The sequence below is a fragment of the Podarcis cretensis genome (genome assembly GCF_951804945.1).
Source record: "Podarcis cretensis genome assembly, chromosome: Z".
NCBI classification, from domain to species: Eukaryota; Metazoa; Chordata; class Lepidosauria; order Squamata; family Lacertidae; genus Podarcis; species Podarcis cretensis.
In genome coordinates this window covers 46,711,080-46,733,905 of record NC_137184.1, presented here as the reverse complement: position 1 = coordinate 46,733,905, position 22,826 = coordinate 46,711,080, and the positions used below count along the sequence as shown (strand labels likewise).

The 22,826-nt window shown below is 46.3% G+C and overlaps 1 protein-coding gene across 1 annotated transcript; it reads left to right on the top strand.

The window, feature by feature from the left end:
* The first annotated feature begins 461 nt into the window (after positions 1–461).
* Positions 462–16,107, top strand: LOC307208249 (visual pigment-like receptor peropsin). The gene is made up of 5 exons (XM_079962879.1): positions 462–1,102; positions 7,232–7,563; positions 8,523–8,759; positions 13,152–14,366; positions 15,442–16,107. Exons 1-4 carry the CDS (start codon positions 724–726, stop codon positions 13,365–13,367), a joined length of 1,164 nt encoding a protein of 387 aa, XP_079819005.1. The 5' UTR covers positions 462–723; the 3' UTR covers positions 13,368–14,366; positions 15,442–16,107.
* Positions 16,108–22,826: the final 6,719 nt, after the last annotated feature.

Here is a 22,826-nt window from a genome sequence, read left to right as displayed (position 1 = left end):
GGCTTGCTTTCTGCACTACCTTGCCGGGTAAGGGTGGGGGTCGTTGTCTTTGGTTCCGCTTTGCAGGCACAAGAACGGTCCCTCCCGCCCTCCAAGGGGTAGAGCTTTGTTAAAGGCGGTTGCGTGAGGCTGGGGGGGGGGGGGCGTTGTGCCATAAACAAAACGAGGGCTCACGCCGGCCTCTGGTCTCCTAGCGTGTCTTCATAAGTGTAAAGGCACAGGGATCCCCGTGCGTGCGCTGGCACCACTAGGACAGGGCACAACTTTCCGCAGCATTACTTCGCATTAGAAAACCGTGGCGAGGCAGGAGGGGCAACCCTTGAGAGGTGCACTCCTTCAACTCTTCCCTGGGTCTCCGGCTCAAGGCAGGGTGCACTGCTGCGCGAATACGCAGCTCCGTCCTCCTTCGCTGATTTGCGCTCCGTTGCGGCCAAGAGGTTTCCTGGTGGGTCCATGCTCCTCTGCTAAAGGCGCACAGGTTTCGCCCGCTTCAGGGGTTGGGCTGGGCGCGTGGGTCCCTCTGGAGAAGAATGTGTACTTGAGGGCTTGATTGGAGAAGGTGCTCCGGGAAGGTTAGGGCAGAGCCAGCTGCTGCCCACACGCCTCTCTGGGAACTGTGCTGCTCGAGTGTTAGGCTGTCCTAAGTCGCGAGGTGCCCCGGCAATTTCTGCCAAATCCGCACCCCGAAGGCTTGGAGCAGCGTCAAGGCGCTGCGCTGCTGTCATGCTCTTAGCGCTGGGCGACCGGAGCCTCAACTTTTCCAACCAGAGCGCGGCGGGAAGCGCCGGTAACTTGAGTTTCGACAGCCAGCTGCTGGCCTCTCCTGCTGGGAGCCTGGGACGGACGGGACACCTGACCGTGGCTGTGTGCCTGGGCGTCATCTTGCTCCTGGGCAGCCTCAGCAACCTCCTGGTGGTGCTGATCTTCGTCAAGTTCCAGGCCATCCGGACGCCCATCAACCTGATCCTGCTCAACATCAGCCTCAGCGACCTCCTGGTCTGCTTCTTCGGGACCCCTTTCAGTTTGGCCTCCAGCGTGCGCGGCCGTTGGCTCCTAGGCAAGGCCGGCTGCAAGTGGTACGGCTTCGCCAACTCCCTCTTCGGTAGGTTTTTAGAGCAAGGCTCTGGTTTGGGGGAGCCTCAGCGCCTAGGACTTGCCGATCGAAAGGTCGGCGGTTCGAATCCCTGCGGCGGGGTGCGCTCCCGCTGCTCGGTCCCAGCGCCTGCCAACCTAGCAGTTCGAAAGCACCTCCGGGTGCAAGTAGATAAATAGGGACCGCTTACCAGCGGGAAGGTAAACGGCGTTTCCGTGTGCGGCTCTGGCTTGCCAGAGCAGCGATGTCACGCTGGCCACGTGACCCAGAAGTGTCTCCGGACAGCGCTGGCCCCTGGCCTCTTAAGTGAGATGGGCGCACAACCCCAGAGTCTGTCAAGACTGGCCCGTACGGGCAGGGGTACCTTTATCTTTACCTGGTTTGGGGGAGGAGGCGCGTGGAATATTTGGGAAAGCAAGAGGGATTTGCCTTTAGGGTATCCAAAGTTCCAGCATGGTTTTAAACATCGAAATTTCTGAAGCTCCAGTTCATTTATGTATTAATTTATTAGATTTAACTACCACCTTTCTCCTCCACAGTTCTAAAGATCTCCTTCCCTATGAGGTAGGCAGATAGACTGGCCAAAGATCACCCAGTGCCAGTGTGATTCATGGCTGAGCTGGGATTCAGACCCTGGTCTCCCAAGTCATAGTCCAATATGTCAGCTGTTACAGCACCCTGGCTATGTGGAGACCACACCAGAGAAAGCCATAGAGTTGACCCAGCCTTGACCAAAGCTATGTGCTGCGCTTGGTCCCATTCACACCAGTAAAGTGCTCCAGAACAGTCCTGGGGACTTGTTAAGCGTGATAGGAATTGTCACTCAGTGAGGCCAGCACCCTTTAACTACAGTTCCTTGGGGGAAACTATTGCTGTTAAAGGGTGCTTTAAATGTATGGTGTAGATCTGACTTTTCATTTCTGGCCCCCAAAATTTAGCAAATTGTATGAGTGATGCAAGTTTTCATAATTGCTTCTCTTATTTTGCCCAATTTATGCTGCATTTAAAAACTATTATTTGTATAATTTACTGTTGCTTTGCTGGTCGTGGAGAAAGGCAAATAGTTATTCCAGGCCCTTGGGTGACTTTGTCTGCTGTACCAAGATCATTGGCAATTTGGCTCTGCAACTCCTCCAGACTTTCAAAACTGTTCATGCACTTTCAAGCCAATCTCCATATTCAGGAATCTTAGGACTCAGCCATACAGCTGCAAACGTTTTAAGTGCACTATACAAACGTTACACTAGATGGCGATGGCGAGCTTTTGACCAATTCAATCTTTTTTAAAAACTTTTTCAAAAACATTTTCATAGCATTTTTTATATGTGCCTAGATTCCACCCTAGACAGTCTCCATTCTGTGTACTGACCAGACCTTAAACCTTCAATATGCCCACCCACCATTGTGTGTCCTGGGACCTTGTCCTTTCCGTCTTTCCAAACATGCATTTGCTGCATTCACAGGTCACATTTTTTGGGTGTACATCTAAAGATACAATGTGTGAAATGACCATAAACAGCCACTATCTTTAAGGTCAAAAAGTGTCAGAATCTGGGGGGTCTGGCAGGGTGGGTGGATCTGAAAGCCCAGGCCAGCCCTACCATTAGGTTGAGTGGGGTGGGGTGATTTTGGGTGTCATGAAATGGCGGCTAATTCTTAGTTTTATTTACTACCATTGCATTTGTACTCCTAGGGAGAGACGTTTGTACAGTTTTCTGTCTCAAGTGCCAAAATACCTTTGCCTGCCCTGTGGCTTAACTTTGGGCAGGGGGAGGGGCTACCTTTCTCTGCCTCACCTTGCGCAGTAACACATCTTGGTTTGGTTCCAGATGACCTGCATTCATCCCGATCTGTTTGCAGAACGCTTGAGGGGAGGTTAGATGAAACCAGCAATTTACACATTGCTGTTTCTTAGAAATTAGATGGCAAGCACACTTTCAAGAGTGTTTCTGCATCACTTTCTCTACTGCAAAAGTCCAGTTTTCAGGAGGAAACAAGTTTGTTGCACAAGAATCAAACCAACTTTAACTGTGCAACCTGAAAATAGAAAACACCTCTGGACCTGCCATGAGTTGAGCTCCGTGATTGATCTCTGAGCTGCTAGGGGCATCTCTACAAATGTATTAACTGCCCCTAAAATTCCAGCTTCTTTCAAATATGGCTATCATTTTTGTCGCCAGCAGGGTTGTAGGATAAAGCATCAATGTGCAACCTGATTCTGCACTAATCTCCCGGGCATCTGTACCTCTGTAGCTCATCCATTGTTCCTGATATTATCCGTATGTGACACAGTTAATCTCTCTAGCTGGGATGTGTCACAGTCCATCTGCTTCAGTCAGAAGCATGACTTCTCCTGCATGCGCTCTTTCCTCTTTGCAGGGACCTTTCAACACATGTCTCACAAAGCAAATTTTGTGTATGAAGATGCAGAGAGCCATAAAGGCAAGACTTGGCCTTTACTGAGGGATAGATGCAAGATGAGATCTACCAGCTCTGAAATCAGGAAACAGGAAACAAGCTTCCCAAAGATCACAGAGTCTGGCTTTTTTCCTTGTGAGAAGGTTATTTTCTATGTTTTTATGATGCCAGTTTGCAAACAAGCGGGATAAGCCAGCATGGGTGAAGAGGATGGCAGCTAGTTCTGGCCTCTAAATATATGTGGGGCTGGTGCCAGCCTATTTTGCATCCTAGGCTAGGCTAACTACACTGGTACCTCGGGTTACATACGGTTCAGGTTACAGACTCCCTTAATCCAGAAATAGTGCTTCAGGTTAAGAACTTTGCTTCAGGATGAGAACAGAAATCGTGCTCCGGCGGTGCGGCAGCAGCGGGAGGCCCCATTAGCTAAAGTGGTGCTTCAGGTTAAGAACAGTTTCAGGTTAAGTACGGACCTCCGGAACGAATTAAGTACTTAACCCGAGGTACCACTGTACTTGCATTCTCCGGCCCTAATTGCTAAATTCAATTTTCAGAAACAGGTGTCTTATAGAAAAACTGAAATGCACAAAACTTGAAACTGCTAAATTTATTTTAAATTGCAAGAGTACGTCATACAATAATAATTATTGATTATTTCAAATACAAAAGAAAATGTTTCAACATGCAAATCATCTTGAATAATCTTGTGAATTTTGACATCAAAATTTAAGTCTCTTAAAAGTTTCCATTTCAGGCACATCAAAATCTCACTTTGTGTGACTTTTCCTTTGCAAATTTTGTCACCTTCACCTGCCTTCAGGTCAAGTGAGGATGCTTGGGCATGTTCAATTGATATAGTTGCCAAGTTTTTATCAGTTTGAGCTTTGACACTGGAAATGTGAGAAGGATCCTTAGCAGTGGCATAGCGTGGGGGGTGTAGGGGGGGCCGGCCGCACCGGGCGCAACATCTGGGGGTTAGGGTTAGGGGGCGCAAATCCACAGGTTAGGGGGCGCAAATTACTTGCCTTGCCCCGGGTGCTGACAACCCACGCTACGCCACTGATCCTTAGATTAACCAAAACATTAAAAAAGGTAAAGGACCCCTAGATTGTTAAGTCTGGGCAAAAGCAACTATGGGGTTGTGGCACTCATCTTGCTTTCAGGCTGAGGGAGATGGCGTTTGTCTGCAGACAGCTTTCCGGGACATGTGGCCAGCAGGGCTAAACCACACCTGTCACAATGGAACACTGTGACAGATGTCAGAGCACTCGGAAACGCTGTTTATCTTCCTGCTGGAGTGGTACCTATTTATCTACTTGCACTGGTGTGCTTTCAAACTGCTAGGTTGGCAGGAGCTGGGACCGAGCAATGGGAGATCACTCCGTTGTGGGGATTTGAACCGCCGACCTTCTGAATGGCAAACCCAAGAGGCTCAGTGGTTTAGAATACAGCACCACCTGTGCCTTATCCACACTTCCTGTTGTCCCATTGCTTTTCCCCCAGGGAAAACCACTCTTTAGTGCTCAATCGGAGCAAACAGCAATTTGCTCCAGTCCAGATGGTTTTGCTTTATTAATCAGACATAGCTCACTAGAAAAATGAATACCTTTTCAAACAAAGATTATGATGTGACCGTAAGATTTAAAATTAAGTGATTTTCACTTTGTATGTGTGTGTGTTTGTGAACATAACTTCCAATCAACTCCCTACATTTAAAAAACAATTCTAATGTATAATGCATTTTACCTAAAATGATTAAAAAATCAAAATATAAAATAAAAGTAAAATATCATAATAAATTTATAATATAGTACAAGAACTAATCTGTATAAAACTGTGCCCTTCAAAGGTCAGTTCTGCACCTGTTTGAGTTCTATACCCCATCTGGCTGCCTAGTTTGCCTGATCATAGCACTGGTCCTGAGGAAATGTCAGTCACCCCCCCAAAAAAACCAACAACAACCCAGCATGTGTGGTTCTTGCAACTGTACAAGGCTGCTTTTCATTTAGCTAACTGCAAAACTCCATCCCAGCTGCCAAGCTCTTTCCCCTTCAGACCTTCACCAGTGGGGTGTGTTAAATATTTAGGAGCCATCAGCTGGCAAGAAAACAGAATGCCTGTTCACTTTATGTCACAGAGCAGGGTTCTAGCCACAATGTTATTAAGGTCAGCTTTGCCTGCTTGCAAAACTCCCCCCCCCCGCCAGCATGATTGATATAATTATTATTATCCATTAAACTTACTAGTCACTTTATGGACAAATTTAACTGCAAGCAACTTACGGCAATAAATGAATGACACATACATTAAAGCCTGCATTAAAAAAACAAAACCCAGAGAAAAAGCTAAAACTCACCCACAGTTTTAAAAGGCAAGACTAAAACATCCCACTCCACCCAAAATGTTAAAAGCCAAAGGCTTGTCAGAAATGAATAATAAATAATATAACAAACTTTTATTTATATCCCGCCCTCCCCAGCCGAAGTTGGGCTCAGGGCGGCTAACATCAGATATATAACATTGGTAGAAAATCAGACAATAATTAAATTACCTCTTAAAAACAGGTCAAAATCAAATTAAAGTTTAATTAGATGGCTTTCCGCAGGGTTAGGGTTGGGAACAGTAAGTGCTCATCGGCCCAACTGTTTACGCTGATCTTATATTGGCCTGTGAGAATGCTGGGAGGCCTCTTTCATATTAGTTCTTATACTAAAAGAAAAGGGGAGTCAGGCTGAGCCCTGACCAAAGGCTGTCTTGCAGGCCCTGCGGAAAGATGTCAAATCCCTCAGGGCCCTGGGGTCCTAGGCCATATAGAGCTTTAAAAGTTAAAACCAGCACCTTAAATTTGACCCTGTACTCTACCGGGAGCCAGGGCAGCTGGTATAGCACTGGATGAATGTGATCCTGCGGTGAAGACCGCGTACGGAGTCTCGCCACGGCATTCTGCACCTGCTGGAGTTTCTCAGTCAGCTTCAAGGGCAGCCCCACATAGAGTGAGTTACAATAATCAAGCCTGGAGGTGACTGTCACATGGATCACAGTGACAAGATCAGGGCGAGAGAGGTAAGGGACCAACTGTTTAGCACCGCAGAGAAACGTTTTTTTTCTTCCTGGTGCATAATGGTAAGTAATGATGGTGCCTGGCAAACCTCCTTGCGGAGAGCATCCCGCAAACAAGGAACCACCACTAAAAGGCCCCTTCTTGTGCTGCCCCCCCTCCAGACCCCCCCCCCCCCTTGGAAGGGGCACATGGAGAAGGACCTCTGGTGACGATTGCAGGTTATGGTTTAGTACATAGCAGGGAGAGGTATTGAGTCAGTGTGGGGTAGTGGTTAAGAGCGGTGGTCTCATAATCTGGTGAACCGGGTTTGATTCCCCGCTCCTCCACCTGCAGCTGCTGGGTGACCTTGGGCCAGTCACACTTCTCTGAAGTCTCTCAGCCCCACTCACCTCACAGCGTGTTTGTTGTGGGGGAGGAAGGGAAAGGAGAATGTGAGCCGCTTTGAGACTCCTGAAGGGGAGTGATAAAGCGGGATATCAAATCCAAACTCTTCTTCTTCTTCTTCTTCTTCTTCTTCTTCTTCTTCTTCTTCTTCTTCTTCTTCTTCTTCTTCTTCCTGAGCTGGATATCATCTGTCTTCCAATGTCACAGGTTTACATTCCAGCATTCGAAAAGCAGATTTTTGATCTGTTAACTCTGGGCCACTCTCTCTCTTGCAGGCATCGTTTCCCTTGTGTCTCTTTCCATCCTCTCCTACGAACGCTATGCCACGGTCCGGCAGAGGCAGGCCAATCCGGTTGTGTCCAGTTACACCAAGTCCTGGCTTTGCATCATTGGCTCCTGGGTCTACTCTTTGTTCTGGACCTTGCCGCCTCTTTTTGGCTGGAGCAGCTATGGCCCCGAAGGGCCCGGCACGACCTGCTCTGTCTCTTGGCATGCCAGGTCTCCCAGCAACTTCTCCTACATCATCTGCCTCTTCATCTTCTGCCTCGTCTTGCCCCTCCTGACGATGATCTACTGCTATGGGAAAATCCTGCAGATGATTAGAAAGGTAAACCAAAGCCCCCTAACCTCTTTGACAGAATGTGGTGGTGCAGTTGTGTGTGCGCACATGTCACGTTGCTGGCTTGAGGTTGTTAGCTTGGATTTGTTAGGAGAGGCAGGTGTGACTCTTGTTTGGAGCTCTGTCTAGGAGCTCTTCCATCTTCACCTCTGAGAGCAATTCCTTATGAAACATGCTTCAGAGTTAAACGGCTAGAACAGGAAGGCCAGCGATTCAGGGGAAACAGCAAAATCAGAAGGGCTCCCACAGAGGATTGTGCAACTTACACAAAATGTCTCCCTCCCCTTATTTTTAGAATCCTACTTCAAGAGAGAAGAACATTTACCTCTGGTGTAAGCTTATGAATGGTTGAATCACAGCGACATTTTTAAGCTCCCAGGGATTGAGAGGTAGCTGTGAATTCTAACAGCTGGCAGTTGTGAAAGTTGCATACTGCGACTTCAGAAAAATCACAGGGACAATGAGACAATTACTGTCATTGACTTTTTTTTTAAAAAGAAAGAGCAGAGCCTCCAGAAATGATTTTTGTGAATAGAAGCAGATTAACAGCAAGGGTAACATGGGAAGCAGTGTGATATATTCCCCTTATATAAATAGCAAAGGCAATGCCAGGCTTTGAACATATTCTTCTGCTCAGATCCTGCTTGTGGGCGTCCCATAATGGGCCTCAGGATGCCCAAATCAATGGGCCACTGGTGGCTCTTATGTTCTTGCACACCCAGGAAGCTGTCAGAAGAAACTGAAGGAGCTGCTTGTAAATAAATAACTTTGCTACTGGGACATCTCCTGAACCACACAGAGGGTCCCAGGTTTCAGAACGTTGTTCTAAAGACTTAAAGGAGCTAGTGCAAAAAAATGATTTGGGGAATGACCTGCGCTTGGGTAAGGTGGTACAGAGTGCAATGAGGAAGAAACTCTATGAAAATGTCCCCTCTCTCATATTTTAGCAGGTCTGTAGATTCCACCTGACATCTGTTCAGAAAAGAGAACACCACATCCTGTTCATGGTTGTGTTAATGGTCACCTGTTACCTCCTCTGCTGGATGCCATATGGAATTGTCTCCCTGATCGCGACATTTGGCCAGCCCGGAACAATCAGCCCCTCAGTGAGCATTATCCCGTCCATTCTGGCCAAGACTAGCACGTTTGTGAACCCCATCCTTTACGTCCTCTTGAACAAGCAGGTAAGAACATGATAGCATATCATGGGAACATCAGAAGAGTCTGGTGGAGCAGATCATAGAGAATAACCAGGCAGCACAGCATTATTTTGGGTCAAATCAGGCCGCAACTTTATTGACTGCAGTTGTAAGAGGTTTGGCATAGGCATTGGGTACAACCATTGGCTTCCAGTGTCCTAACCTCTCCCTCTGCTCTCCCTTTTCTAACTTCTGCTATGCATCCATTTGCTGCTACAAACACAGTTTCTCATTGACTGCCATACAGTATTATAATAGTCTGTGCTCAACAACAATGCGTTGTGCTGCCTGGCTCTTCAAATCCACCCGCCTCTCCCCATCATCTTTCCCCCAAGGTATGTTTAAGCTTTAAATCACCAACTCTCACCTGCTGCTCATGACCTGGCAGGTTGCTGCTGCAGCACTGCTTGCGGCTGTGTGTGTGTGTGGAGTGTACAATTTTAGCACTACTTTTATTCTGCTCTGTTTTGAACCAAAATATTTCAACAGCCGGGATGATTTGGGAAAGGGCTTGAAAAAGCATGTGCAGAAAAAGCATCAAAGGACTGTTTGAGAGGCTTTAGCTGTGAGCATTTTTGTGACCTGCTAATGGCAAAACGGGCAACTTAGCATGTGGCTCTTTCTACAGATAAAATCTGTGCCTCCTTTTTTAAATAGCTGTAGGGGTGTTTCTCACGCTTCCTGTTCTTAGGTGCAGTTAGGGATTTGGAGATTGAGAAAGGTTAACTCTGAACCAGACCATTGAATCATAAGTCTGGCTGCTGGATCAGACCAAAGGACCATCCTGTTCTCACAGCAGCCAACAAGTTGCCCTAAAGGGTCATAAGGGTCATCTAGTCCAACCCCCTGCAGTGCAGGAGTCTTTTGCCCAACCATGGACTTGAACCCACAACCCTGAGATTAAGAGTCTCCTGCTCTACCGACTAAGCTATGGGGCGATGGGTCTTAGTATTGCCAGTTTTCTTCTGCAAAATGAGTATTTTGTGGTGCCCATGGAAGTTTATTAGCTTTCTGAATATAGAGCCGATATTCATAGGCACACAGCTCCCATCTGCAGTTGGAGAGCACAGCTATCCTGGATGCCTGGAAGTTTTCAGTTTCAGATTTGACGTCATCCAGGGGCAGCAGGCCTTGGCAGGCTTACTTGACTTTGGCGGAGACTCTCGGAGCAGCGCTGAGTCCCTGGGCAGAGCCACCCTTTCTGTTCCCCATGGCGCTCTGGTGTGGCGCTAGGTTGGGTACTCTGTGGGAAATCAGTAAGAGCAGCCAGATCCAGAAAAGTGGTGCTGCTGAAAGAATCAAGCTGGTGGGGAAAATGAAAAAGGGGTCCAGGGCAGGAATCAGCAGTGGCCTCCGAAAACTGCCCAAGAATGCCTGGCAGGGCTTCTTGGAAGGGAGGCAGGGAGAGACTGCTGGTGCAGCCCTGGCTCATTTTAGTGGGGCTTTCGTGGGAGAGCATCCAGGGAGATCTACTAGGGCCAGAGCTCAGTGGCAGAGCACCTGCTTTCTGTGCAGAGAACCCCAATTCAGTCCCCAGCATGAAACTCTGGGAAGCCACTTCCAGTCAGTGTAGACCATGGGTAGGCAAACTAAGGCCCAGGGGGCGGATCTGGCCCAATTGCCTTCTCAATCTGGCCTGTGGACAGTCCGGCAATCAGCATGTTTTCACATGAGCATAATATGTCCTTTTATTTAAAATGCATCTCTGGGTTATTTGTGGGGCATAGGAATTGGTTCATTATTTATTTTCAGAATATAGTCCACCCTCCCAAGGTCTGAGGGACAGTGGACCAGCCCCCTGCTGAAAAAATTTGCTTACCCCTGGTGTAGACATTATTGAGCTTGGTGGACTAATACCCTGGCTCTGTATAAGGCAGCTTCCCAAGCTCCTGTGATCTGGTACAGACTTGTGCCCAGGTGGGTTCATCAGTGAAGGAGGGGCATGTTTTGTTTTGCATTTATTGATTAGTAACATCCCCACTCCACTTCATGTTGCTGCTTTGAATCATAATAGAATTCAATAGAAGTGTGTGTGGGGGGGGGGGGGGGAGCTGGCAGCAGTAAGGAGCTGGGAGGGGCACTGGTGAGTTCTGTGCCCCTACCCCACAGGCTTCAAATTCAAATTCCTACCCTGGAGAAAACTGGCATTCCCTCTCCGTTTTTGCAGACTGTAACTAGGGCTGCAAAAGTCCAAAGGGACATGTGTGGGTTTTTTGCTATTCCCTTGCCAATGCAGTACTCTTGCGCCCATGATGCTGAGTTTAGTGATTCACCAAAGAACTGCATGTTCCTTGCTCCACATCAGGGCTAAGCTCTAGCTGGTGCCGGCTAGAGCTCCCACACAAACTATAATTTGTAACTGTGGTTTGAAGCTGGCTTAGCAAACCCTGGTTTAGACCAACCCTGGTTCATGTTAACCCCAGCTGATTCCAGTGAACCATAAAAGGGAGGGAGAATTTGTGTGTGATTGGGAAGAAGAGAGAAAGGTGCATATTAGAACATACCACCAGCTTGCAAAACCCAGACTTTGGTTTGGGGACAGGTGGTGCTTACAGCTGAACTGGGTTTCTGGAGATAGGTTTGTGGTGGAGCACATGCTTTGTATGGGGAAACTCCCAAGTTCACTCCAGGCACCTCCAGTTTAAAAAGGATCAGATGGGAACAAACCCTTCTCAGCCTGGGCTCTTGCAGGAGCGCTGCCAGTTAAAGTAGATCAGGGATTAGGGACCTGTGGCACACCGGGTGTTGTTGGGCTCCAACACCCACTGGCCTCAGGCAGCAAGGCCAATGGTCGGGAATAGAAGGATTTGGAGTCTAGCAACATCTGAGGAGCCAAGGAATTCCCCCTACAGTACTGCTAAATTAGAAATCAGGCATGAATGTCAGCATTGCCACAAGGTGGCAGCAAGCAACTATATCAGCTGTGTTTTCTTCAACAGGCTTGGGAATCAGCCTGCTGTTAGCGATAGTATACTGAGCTAGGACGCTTGCTGCTGTGACCCAGTCAGTGTTTTCATAGAATCATAGAACTGCAGAGTTGGAAGGGAACACGAGGGTCATTTCGTCCAACTCCCTTCAATGCAGGAACCTAAACTCACGACCCTGAGATTAAGAGTCTCAAGCTCTGCCAATGGTGCTCTGGACAGAGCTGAGGGCCATGGAGAGCCTCACATGAAGGGGTGGGCTGGCTATTCAAGCTGCCTCAGGGGCAATGGGACTGGTTTTCCCACATGTGTTTATCACTTGATGTATGAAAGACAGGAGGACAAACAGCCTGTGTGAAGGAGCTGATCGGCATTATGTACAACAAAATCAGTACCATACAGCTTTAAACAGCCATGTCTCCCCCCCAGAGAATCCTGGGAACTGCAGTTTGCAAAGGGTGTTGATTGCTGGTAGGTATTCAGAACTCTATGATTCCCAGCGTGCTTTAACAATCCATCCCTCTTTGCAGAGAACGCTGGGAACCATAGCTCTCTGAGTGGAACAGGAGTCTCCTAACTTGCTTAAAAAGCAGAGACATCACCTTGCCGACAAAGGTCCGTATAGTTAAAGCTATGGTTTTCCCAGTAGTGATGTATGGAAGTGAGAGCTGGACCATAAAGAAGGCTGGTCGCCGAAGAATTGATGCTTTTGAATTCTGGTGCTGGAGGAGACTCTTGAGAGTCCCATGGACTGCAAGAAGATCAAACCTCTCCATTCTTAAGGAAATCAGCAGACATTTTGGCAGCATTACGCTAGGCGAGGGTAGGAATTGGGAAAGACGGTGGGGATCTGAGATTAAACCTCTGTCTCTTTAAATGTTTGCAAAGAACAACTCCGGAGAAAATGAACTGGAGCAAGACTAAGGTCCCTTTGCTGTTTCAAGCCTGCCTCTCCTCCCCAAACTCCTGTTGGTCCCCCTGCCCATGAGAAAAAAAGAAATCAGTATCATGCCTACATATTTTCTTCTTGGAGACTTGTAGTAACTTTGGGGAACAATTAAGAACAGGGGTAATGTAGGTGTGGCGTAAAATGCCCCCCCACACACATTGCATTGCTGATCCAAATGCCCCCAGCTTTTCTTTTCTTTTTGCAAGAGTGTAAAGGCACTGGTGATCCAACCCCAGGACTTCCTTTGCCTCATTTGGTGCTCAATTAGCTAGTAGGGGAGGCTTCACTGCCATAAATAAGCTTGATACAAAACAAATTATTCTGCCTAGGGAAGGAAAGCACAAGCCGCCTGCTGCTTGCTTTGAGAATCCAAAGCAAGAAACTAAATTGAGGATTGAATGTGATGGCTAAAAAGATCTGCGCAAGTTAACTGCAGTGAGCTTGTTTGTTTTTGCTTGCATGCTGAATTTCACATTTTGTTTGGTTTCCTTCCCCCGCCTCCAGTTTTACAAGTGTTTCATCCTTCTCATAAAATGCGGGCCTCCACCAAAGCAACTGCAAACTACTTTGAATTCAAAAGCAAGCCAGGATTTCAACAATGCAGCTGGTGGAACATTCGAAATCCATTTGTCCTGCATGCAAACAGATGAAAGGCCAAACCAAAGGGATGCTGGGCTCCCCACTACAAGGAAGCAGAAAACTCCTGTGGTTTCACTATGAGTCCTAGCTTGAAGAGGCTTGTTCTGGCATCTTCAGCCTCATGCCCATTTGATGACTTGCACCTAGACTTCCAGACTGATCCAAAATCACACGTGCTTGCTCAAAACTTTGAGAGCAGTTAGAAGTGAGTGGAGGACCTTCTCTCTAGAAGTGCCCAATGCTACCCTGCTTGTTGCTGGAGTGTAGCACCAGAGTGACGAAGTGTGAACTCTGCTGTATGGAAAAGAAATCAGAAGATGCTGTCAGCTTTTTAGGTTTTGCACAGGAGAGCAGGTGACTCATTGCTGCCTCTCTCTGCCAGCCAGTTCCAGTCAGATGCCTGTCCACACTACTATAACTTTATGCCAGCTTTATTGCAGCTTAAATGTTGTGACTTCCCCCAAGATCAGAGGCATAACTAGGCTCTCTCCCACCCTTGGCAAGGAGATTTATTGGTGCCTCCAAATCAAGTGGAGATCAAGTGGAGACCAGAAACTCAAAAGGTTTTGTTGTCACCTTTGGGCTCTGCAAGTGTCTTTCTCCACGGCCATTGGTGACTTCTAATGCCATGGGCATTAGAAACTACCTTATACTGCTGGCCTTTGTAGGCTAGGCATCCTCAGTATTCTTTTACTACAGTTCCCATCAGCCCTAGCCAAGGACGATGGGACTTTTAGTCCATAGCATCTGGAAGGCACCAGTTTGTGGAAAGGCTGATGCAGCCCAGTTACCGTCAACCCAAACTGGGAACCACTGTCCAGGATCTCAGGCCTAACTATTGAGGAGGATCAGATACTACCTGCTACCTGCGCCTCCTCTCTCAATCTGTCTTGGCGTTTGTATACTTCCTGGTAAGGTGCAAGCCGTGTCCTCAGGCCAGGCCTTGTGCAAGGCACTGAGAAAAGCTCAGGTGTTGCTTCAGCGACAGCCAGGGCTCATCCAAACTTATGCTTTCCCTGCTGCTTTCCTCCTCTTTACCACTGAATTGGAGTAAACATCAATTGGGTTTTCTGCAGATTAGTGTTTGCTCTGATTCAGCAATGAAGAGTCAGTTGTCCCAGGAAAAGCAGTGGGGCAAACAGAAAAACTGCTCAAACCTGTGGCTAGAAAGCATGGGACAAGCAGAAACTTCTCAGACCCATGCTGTCTAGGCATGGGACAAGCTTAAGCATGGACAAGCCCTGAGACGGAGCCCTATGGTGGGAGGTGTATCCCAGTTGCAAGCTCCACCTTCACTGCAAGGAGGCTCTGTGATGATGGAGTCCTCCAAATCAGAGATTGGCAATGCTTCATCTGTGAGCCAGAAGAGCTCTGGTGCCACATGCTCATTTCCCCCTCCGAACTAGAGTCCCTAATGTCACGTGGGATCATGAGACGGGAACGATTCCTGGCTCATAATGCCACCCAACTCACCCTGTCTCCTAGGTGGTTCAGAAATAGAAGTCAAGAAATGCAAATCCAACCAGCGAGAGGCTTAAAAAAGAATCTCAAAGGATTGTTGCAAGAATAAAATTGCAGAGGTGGGGAGAATCATGTACACCACCTTGAATTCCTGAGCAGCGTAGAAATGTAGTAGGATAATAAATCTTACCATATGAATTGTCCCAGACCCTGTGATCATTATTTTATTTTTCATGTGCCTCCTCCATGAGAGGTCTGGAGGATGGCAACATGATAATAGGTATTGAAATATACTCAGTCGAGAGTGGATTTCATGCTCTTTATTCAGCTCATAGTCGTGAGGAGGGAATAGAAGTTTCCCCAAAGTATCTGCTTTATATACATTTTTAACACAATGGGCTGCACGTGATTGGTTAATTCCGGAATTCTCCTGTAGGCCAATCAGGTTGTGGATTCACTTCCATCTGGAGCTGGATTGGGTGGTTCCTGCAGACCAATCAGACTGCTGCATTGTTCTAGGACCAATCTGACTGCTGCATTCTGAATGCTATTGTTCTAGGACCAATCAGACTGCTGCATTTTGGATCCTATTGTTCTAGGACCAATCAGACTGCTGCATTTTGGATCCTCTTCAACTCAGTACATAACAGGTATTTCCTGTGGTGGCTCCACATGTGTGGAGCTCTCTCCCCAGTCAGGCTCCCCTAGCATGTTCACTACATTATCTTTAGGCACCAGCTGAAAATGTTTCTCTTCAACCAGGCCTTTGGCTGATTAACATTCTATGGCCTTTTACATGTGTCTGTCAGACGGGGGTTATTGGTTTGTGTTTTATTTGTATTTTGTGTTCTCATTTTCTGTGTCTATGTTGTGAACTGCCCTGTGATTTTTTGATAAAGGGCGGTAAACAAATTTAATTAAACAAAAAAACGAATAAATGACCGTCACAACTGGGACACCACCATAGAGCACACCCTCTCCCAATAACCACTTGTCTTACCTGCTTCTGTGATCTGCAGAAGGTCATGCATCCCCCACCCCTGAAATAAAAAAGATAAATAAATGGAACATTGCTTTGATGGGACATAAGGCATCTTTTTGAGTTGCAGCTAGAGCCCCATGACTCAGTATCCTGGATTCAGAGTCCTCCCAAGTACAAGCACTCCATTTTCATTTGTTGGTCGTTATAGATGGATCTGTGTGCCTCTTTCTCATGTTTAAGATTAAAAAATAAGGATCTTGCTGATTGACTTGTCTCTGGCTCTGTTTTGCTAGACCTAGACATGGCTGATCTGAGCTTATTCCACATGTAATTATGGTACACTTTATTACAATTTCATTCAGAAGTACAATTCCCCACTCCCAAACTTGCACACTTGCAGTTCAAAGAAATGTAGTCCATTCTACTATTCAACTTGTTTTGCTGGATGTGTCAATAAAATTGTATAAAACAGGCTGCTGAGTGCTGAAACAAATTGCCCCAATTATCTGGGAAGTGAAGAGGGATCGTTATGGGCTTGCATTGAGAAAAATCCTGTACTGAGCAGTGTGGGTGGGGGTGGGAGGGATATACTACAGGACCTCCAGAGTCTATTCTGAGTTTAAAACTGGATAATCATGGAGCATCTCTGAAAAAACGAGTAACTTAGGGCCCCTTCGGATGAGCTTTTGTCCTGATCTGCTTGCACAAGGTTTATCTGCAGGTTAGACTGCACTCAGTCTTTATTGAGCTTTTATTCTGATTTGTTCGCAGGGAGTTATGCAATGATGAGCATTCATATTGATTTGCTTGTAGGTTGTTTGTAGTCTTCTCACATATCATTTGTTCACCCCACACTTTTCATTGCACTTCCGCATCACTTTCTAACTGCAAAAAGTCCATGGGGCCCTCCAGACTGGAGTTCTATGGTGGGTGTATTTGGAAAAACATAGTACATCACACAATAATAGTACATTAGTGGTGGATATATTCTGTGTTATTGCCTGTTCTGCGATATTTCCTTGATGCCATCATATTATTGTTGCCCAGGGGACGTGGTACAGTGCAGCAGAAGGGGCAAAAAATAAAGCTTGGGACAGTTGTGGTATTAAAGGTTACAGAATTTCATCTGGAAGTTCCAGAATGTGCAGCAATTGGAAATGAAGCAGTATGATTGTCCTGAAACCCTTGCAAGCATAAACTGTGGACTCAGCTGAGAGGGGGGGGGGGGAGCCATTTTCCATAGTGTTTCTCCCCCTTTTGTTATAATGATTTTTAATTTATGATTTATTTATAGAGGGTTTTTTTGTTGTGTGTAGATCAACCCAAGTAATTGAAAGCAGGATCACATGTGGCCACCTCAGTAGCATCATGAGACCATATTTTCATGAATCCACCATAAAAAGGATGTCTGGAGGGCCCCTGATGCTTTTCTTTTTTAATGGAGTTGTTCTGGGGGACAGAGCACTTTAATCCAATTAATCCTTCCTGCAAAACACTGCCAGTCTGGGGGCACCCATAGTGAATCAGCTGGTGCAGAGACATAGAGTAACTCTGTCCAGAAGAACCCAGTCAGAAGAAGGACAAGTCAGAGTGATGTATACTACAAAGGTGTGGCTGCAGATTTAATGGCGGCATGGATATATACAAGTAGCCAACACTGGATTGGGAAGAGCCAAGCTCTTTTGAGGGTGGGTAATAATGCTGTGTCTCTGCACCAGGAGCAAATAAAAGAGCTGATTGGTGCAAATGTACTCAGTCCAGAGCAGGTGCATCAACTCTTAGCGGCGGAGGTGTCTTGGGTTCCCTTAAAACCTGCTGGCACAGGGGCTAGAGGAGACCCATCGCCAAGCTGAGCACAGTGCAGTTCAGTGGCTGGCTCCTCCTCAGTATGAGAGAGGAAGCCACTCCATGCTGGGCTCGGTGCTTGGCTTCCTCTCGATGTGATGTCACACGTGTGTTGCGCGCATTACCTCACACATGATGTCACACACATGCCACATGCCAGCCCCCCAGTCTTGGGTGCAAGACGGTGCCTCTGATGCAAAGAAAACTGAGTGGAAAGAGGCAAAGCCAAAACGAAGCATCATGCAGAGATGATCTGTGGATGGGCGCTTTGGGTGCACATCTACTGTTTTTTCTCACGCTGTGTTAGTTGTTTGCTACTTTGTGCCATTCCTGGCATGTAGTTTGGGAGTTAAAATTGTAGCTGCAACTCCTAGTAAAATGCAATGTAGCGGCATGTGGCCCTCCTGCTTCTCCGTGGGTGTGAAAAGCACCAGTGGGACTAGCAGCTCTTGCTTGAAGTAGCCAAGCAACACCAAGTGAAGAAAAGTTGCCTACCCGACAACCACATCCTTTCCTCAGCCTTTGCTCCTTGTCAAGCAACAGCAAAGCCTGTGAGCATTTGTCATAAACACCCGGGAAGCTGATAAGTATTTCCGTAGAACGCAAAAGCCGCTGCGCCACCAGCGTATCTGTTTTGCAATCTTCTCATCAGCAGAAAAAGTCCCATAACTAGGTCAGCAAGCATCCAGGTTGCTAATTTCCCATTTGTGTCCATGAGTCGTACTGACCTCAGCAATGGAAGTGAATGAGGAAGCCTCAGCTTGGGTGGAGCTTGTTCTGTGAACGTATACGGAGCTCCATAGATTGTTGGATCAGGGTGATAGGGTCTAAAACAGGAGTAGGAAACCTTAGGTCCAGGGGTTTGAGGGCATCTCTAGCTGGCCCTCAAAACTATCTGTAGGCCATACATCTCCCTGGCTTCACACCTGAATGCTTTGCCTAGCTGAAATGTGTTCTTCAACATTGGTTGCTTGACTTGCAGGAAGATAGTGAGGGTTGTTGTGAGTGTATGTAGAAACTAGCCTATGGTATGGAGGTAAAATTTACGCTTGCTGTTCCACCCACTTTTGCCTCTGGCTCCGCCCACCAATGGCATGTGGCCCTTGGAAGGTTGCCCAGAATGGAATGTGGCCCTAGGGCTGAATATCTTTCCCCTCCTTTGTCTAAATGGTTTTTAAGATTACTCACATCTATAGATGGATGGTACATGTATAGTACATAGGAATCTGCACACTTCTGGTCTTTCTGAGAATCTACACTTTTAAAAAACTCTTAGGAAACCTAAGAAACTTGTGGGTGTGATACAGTCAGGTCAGGGATGGGAAGCTATGGCTGGTGGACTCCAGATTCCATCAGTCCCAACTGGCATGGCTAACGGCTATGGATGACAGGAGTTGTAGTTCTACAAATACCCAGAGGCCTGCTGGTCCCCCTTCCCCAACTTAGAGGGAATGAGTTGATGGGAGCATTTCTGAAAAGCTCTTACCAACAGCCAACATTTGTAAAGATGTACACCCACACAGTGAGAGGCACATTGTGCCTTGGTACCTAAAAACAGAGTTTTGAACATGATAAAGGTTAGCTAGATTGAAGTAACTGATGATATCACATATCCTGGTACTATAAACACGTTTGAGGGTTGAGCATTCGTAAGATCAAACTTGACTGTGATCCTGATTCAGAATTTATCACTTTGGAAAATCTTGCAGTCACTTTCTCTCTCTCTCTTTCTCCTGGTCTCTTTCTTTCGTTGCTGCTGAAATTCCAGATTTCGTTGGCCGATATGCACTGTCTTTCCAGCATGACTCAAGAGCTATGCTGCTGTTGTTTTACATAGGCTTTATCCATAACTAGCTTAGTGTTAGAAGAAATTCTCCCATGAGCAGACTAGAACAGGTCTAGTTAGTCAGCATCATGAAGTATCATGGGCTGAAGATCCTCAAGGTGTTAAACCTCAGCTCCTATGCGTAACAAACTACTGTTGCGGTTTCCCACCTTTTAGACTCACTGAAGCTTGACTCAGCAGAGAGCAGCACTAAGCTGGCATGGTGGCAAGGCACAGTCTTTCCCCCTTTTTTGCATTAGGGTCATCAATTCAGGAAAGGCTTGCAAATAGCCACTGGCTTGGTTGGTTCCCCATGGCAAAGAAGAATGGTCTCCAGATCTGATTGTTGCAATGCATTCTCCATAAAGCTACCCTTAACACTAAACGTCAGTAGTGGGGAACCTCAGGGCCACAGACCCTTCCCTACTGCACTTCCTAGTTTGCACACCCTTTGAGTGTTCTTTGCTCGGCTAGAAAGTGTCCTTGAACTCTGATAACACTTCGTGTTTGCCTGGATGGAAGATAAAGGTGCCTAGGTTGCTGCTGCTGTTAACCTGCCCTTCACTCTGATCATCCTTCACCTAGTGATCAGAAAATTCTATTCATGTATGCCACAACAGCAGCCCAAATCATAAATGCCCAGAAATGGAAGGAGGGTCCAATACCAACAAAGGAGGAATGGCAGACAAAACTGGTGGAATATGCAGAAATGGCCAGATTAACTAACAGAATAAGAGATCAGGAAGAAAGGCTCTTTAAGGAAGATTGGAAAAATATAGTCAAAACAAAATAAAAGAAAAAAAATCCTTCCAGTAGCACCTTAAAGACCAACTAAGTTAGTTCTAGGTATGAGCTTTCGTGTGCATGCACACTTCTTCAGATACACTGAAACAGAAGTCACCAGACCCTTCTATATAGTGAGAAGGTGGGGAGGGGTATTACTCAGAAGGGTGGTGGGATTGGGTGATTGGCAGATAGCTGTGATGAGCCTGTTGACGACTCTTAACGACTGCAATGGGTCTTACAGGAAAAAGCAAGGAGTGAGAAGGTGAAAAATGGCTTTGTCATGTATAATAAGATAAGAATCCAATGTCTTTGTTCAGACCAGGTCTCTCCATGGTTTTAAGTTTGGTAATAAGTTGCAATTCAGCAGCTTCTCTTTCCAGTCTATTTCTGAAATTCCTTTGTAATAGAACAGCTACTTTGAGATCTTGTATAGAATGTCCTGGGAGATTGAAGTGTTCTCCTATTGGTTTCTCTGTCTTGTGGTTCCTGATGTCAGATTTATGTCCGTTTATTCTTTGGCGTAAGGTTTGGCCTGTTTGTCCAATATAGAGAGCTGAAGGACACTGTTGGCATTTGATGGCATACACATTGATGGCATTTGATGGCATACACACTGTTGGCATTTGATGGCATTTGATGACATACATTTGTTGGCATACATCAAATGCCAACAGTGTCCTTCAGCTCTCTATATTGGACAAACAGGCCAAACCTTACGCCAAAGGTGCTTTAAGGTGCTACTGGAAGGAATTTTTTTTCTTTTATTTTGTTTTGACTATGGCAGACCAACACGGCTACCTATCTGTAACTGGAAAAATATAGGTAGGTTATCTAAAAAAACCCATTGTAAGCAAATTAAGACGTTAGCACTTTTAGAGTAAATTCAGCAGTATAGGGTTAACTGAGAGAAACGGAGAAATAAAATAAAAAATAAAAAATAAAAAATAAAAAATAAAAGACCAGGGATTGATTAGAATAAACAGTGGGAAAGGGTAACTAAAGCAAACCATGGAGGGGGTGGAGGGGAAGTCGATGTAAAGTGTATGATATGCGATTTAGTGATTGTAAAAGTTTGCAAAATTAAAAAAATTCTGATAAATATTAAGAGAGAGAGAGAGAGAGAGAGAGAGAGAGAGAGAGAGAGAGAGAGAGAGAGAAATGGATGTTGGAAGCAAAGCTCTGTTAGGAAGAGAAACAGAATTTGTTGTTCTCTTTCTTTCTTTGGCTGGGTTTCTGACAGGCAGAAATTCAGCAGGTGAGGAGGATGTGAATCATTGAAATTAATGTGCATTGCTAACTTGGATTCATAAATTTCCTTGGGACTACTCTATGAGTATGACCAGCATTGGAAACAACCCAGTGTAATGGATTGCTTTGAAGTCATTTAATTCTGCACCAGGTAAAGTAATTTTTACCCCTCCCCCTCATTTCCCCTCCCCTAGATTTGTCTCTTATTTTGCCCAACCAAAGGTGGTAACGCTATTTGGATACCACCCAATGGAGATAAATTGACCCATTATATTTGTATAAACTTGCAAACAAAAGCCCTCTGAAACACGAAGCAAAATTCTACAGAGGGTTATTTTTTGCTCTATAGGACGCACTTTCCCCCCTCCAACATTAAGGGGAAATGTGTGTGAGTCCTATGGAGCGAATGCAGGCTCCTTGGCTTCAGCGATAGCAACGTGAAGCCTCCGAAGCGCAGAGAGAGCGCTCCCAGTCCCACCAGGAGATGCTGGGGACTGAACCTGATGCCTTCTGCATGCTAAGCAGTTGTTCTACCACTGAGCTATGGCCCTGGCTCACAATATTGCTGTCAGGATAAAATGGAGAAGGTGGAGGCTGAAGTGTGTATGCTCTGTGGAGGAAAGGTGGGATAGAAGTATAAGAAGGAATAAAGTATGTAAACTAGCCTATAAGTGAATTAACTACAGTATATTTTTAACTTACTCTCCTAATAATTTGTATATAAATGATAAAAGTGGTATATAAATTTTGTTAAATAAAAAAGAGGAAATGTTCAGACTTTCAAACAGTATGTTATGCCTGAGCCTTCATTGCTGAAACTCCCAACAGCATTTTCATGCTCACAAACACCTGATGAAGGAACCATTGTGACATAACCCACTCAAGCAGAGTGAAGGAGCAACAGGCTGTCAACAGTGGCAGTAGTTGGGAGCTCCCATTTATTAAAAAGCCACAGAAAGTCTTTTCATACACCTGAGGAATTAATCCCTTCTTTAACGTTCATAATTGCTGCATCGATTTAACAGGACTGGAGCTAACATTTGCTTGGATTTGGCACCATTGATAGGGAACTGCCTGCTGCGTCCTCTGCTCTGAAGTCACCCTGGTCTTTGGGCCTCCAGCACCTTCTTCAGCATGTCCAACCCATCTAAGAGGCATATGATACTGGTGTTCCACTGGGTTAGGAAGAAGCCCCTGACAGAGAAGCCGGGCTCTACCATCTCGGCCAGACCTTCTGCCTCGGCTTGCAACACTCCTCACATTTCACCCTACTTCACGAGGAGCAAGGCACAACCCGCTCCGCTCCGGAGGTCCAGCAGGCACAAGGTGCTGCAATTGCCGAATCTCACCAACCCCAAGGTTTTAAGATCTGTCATTGGCAGTGTTGGCCAGA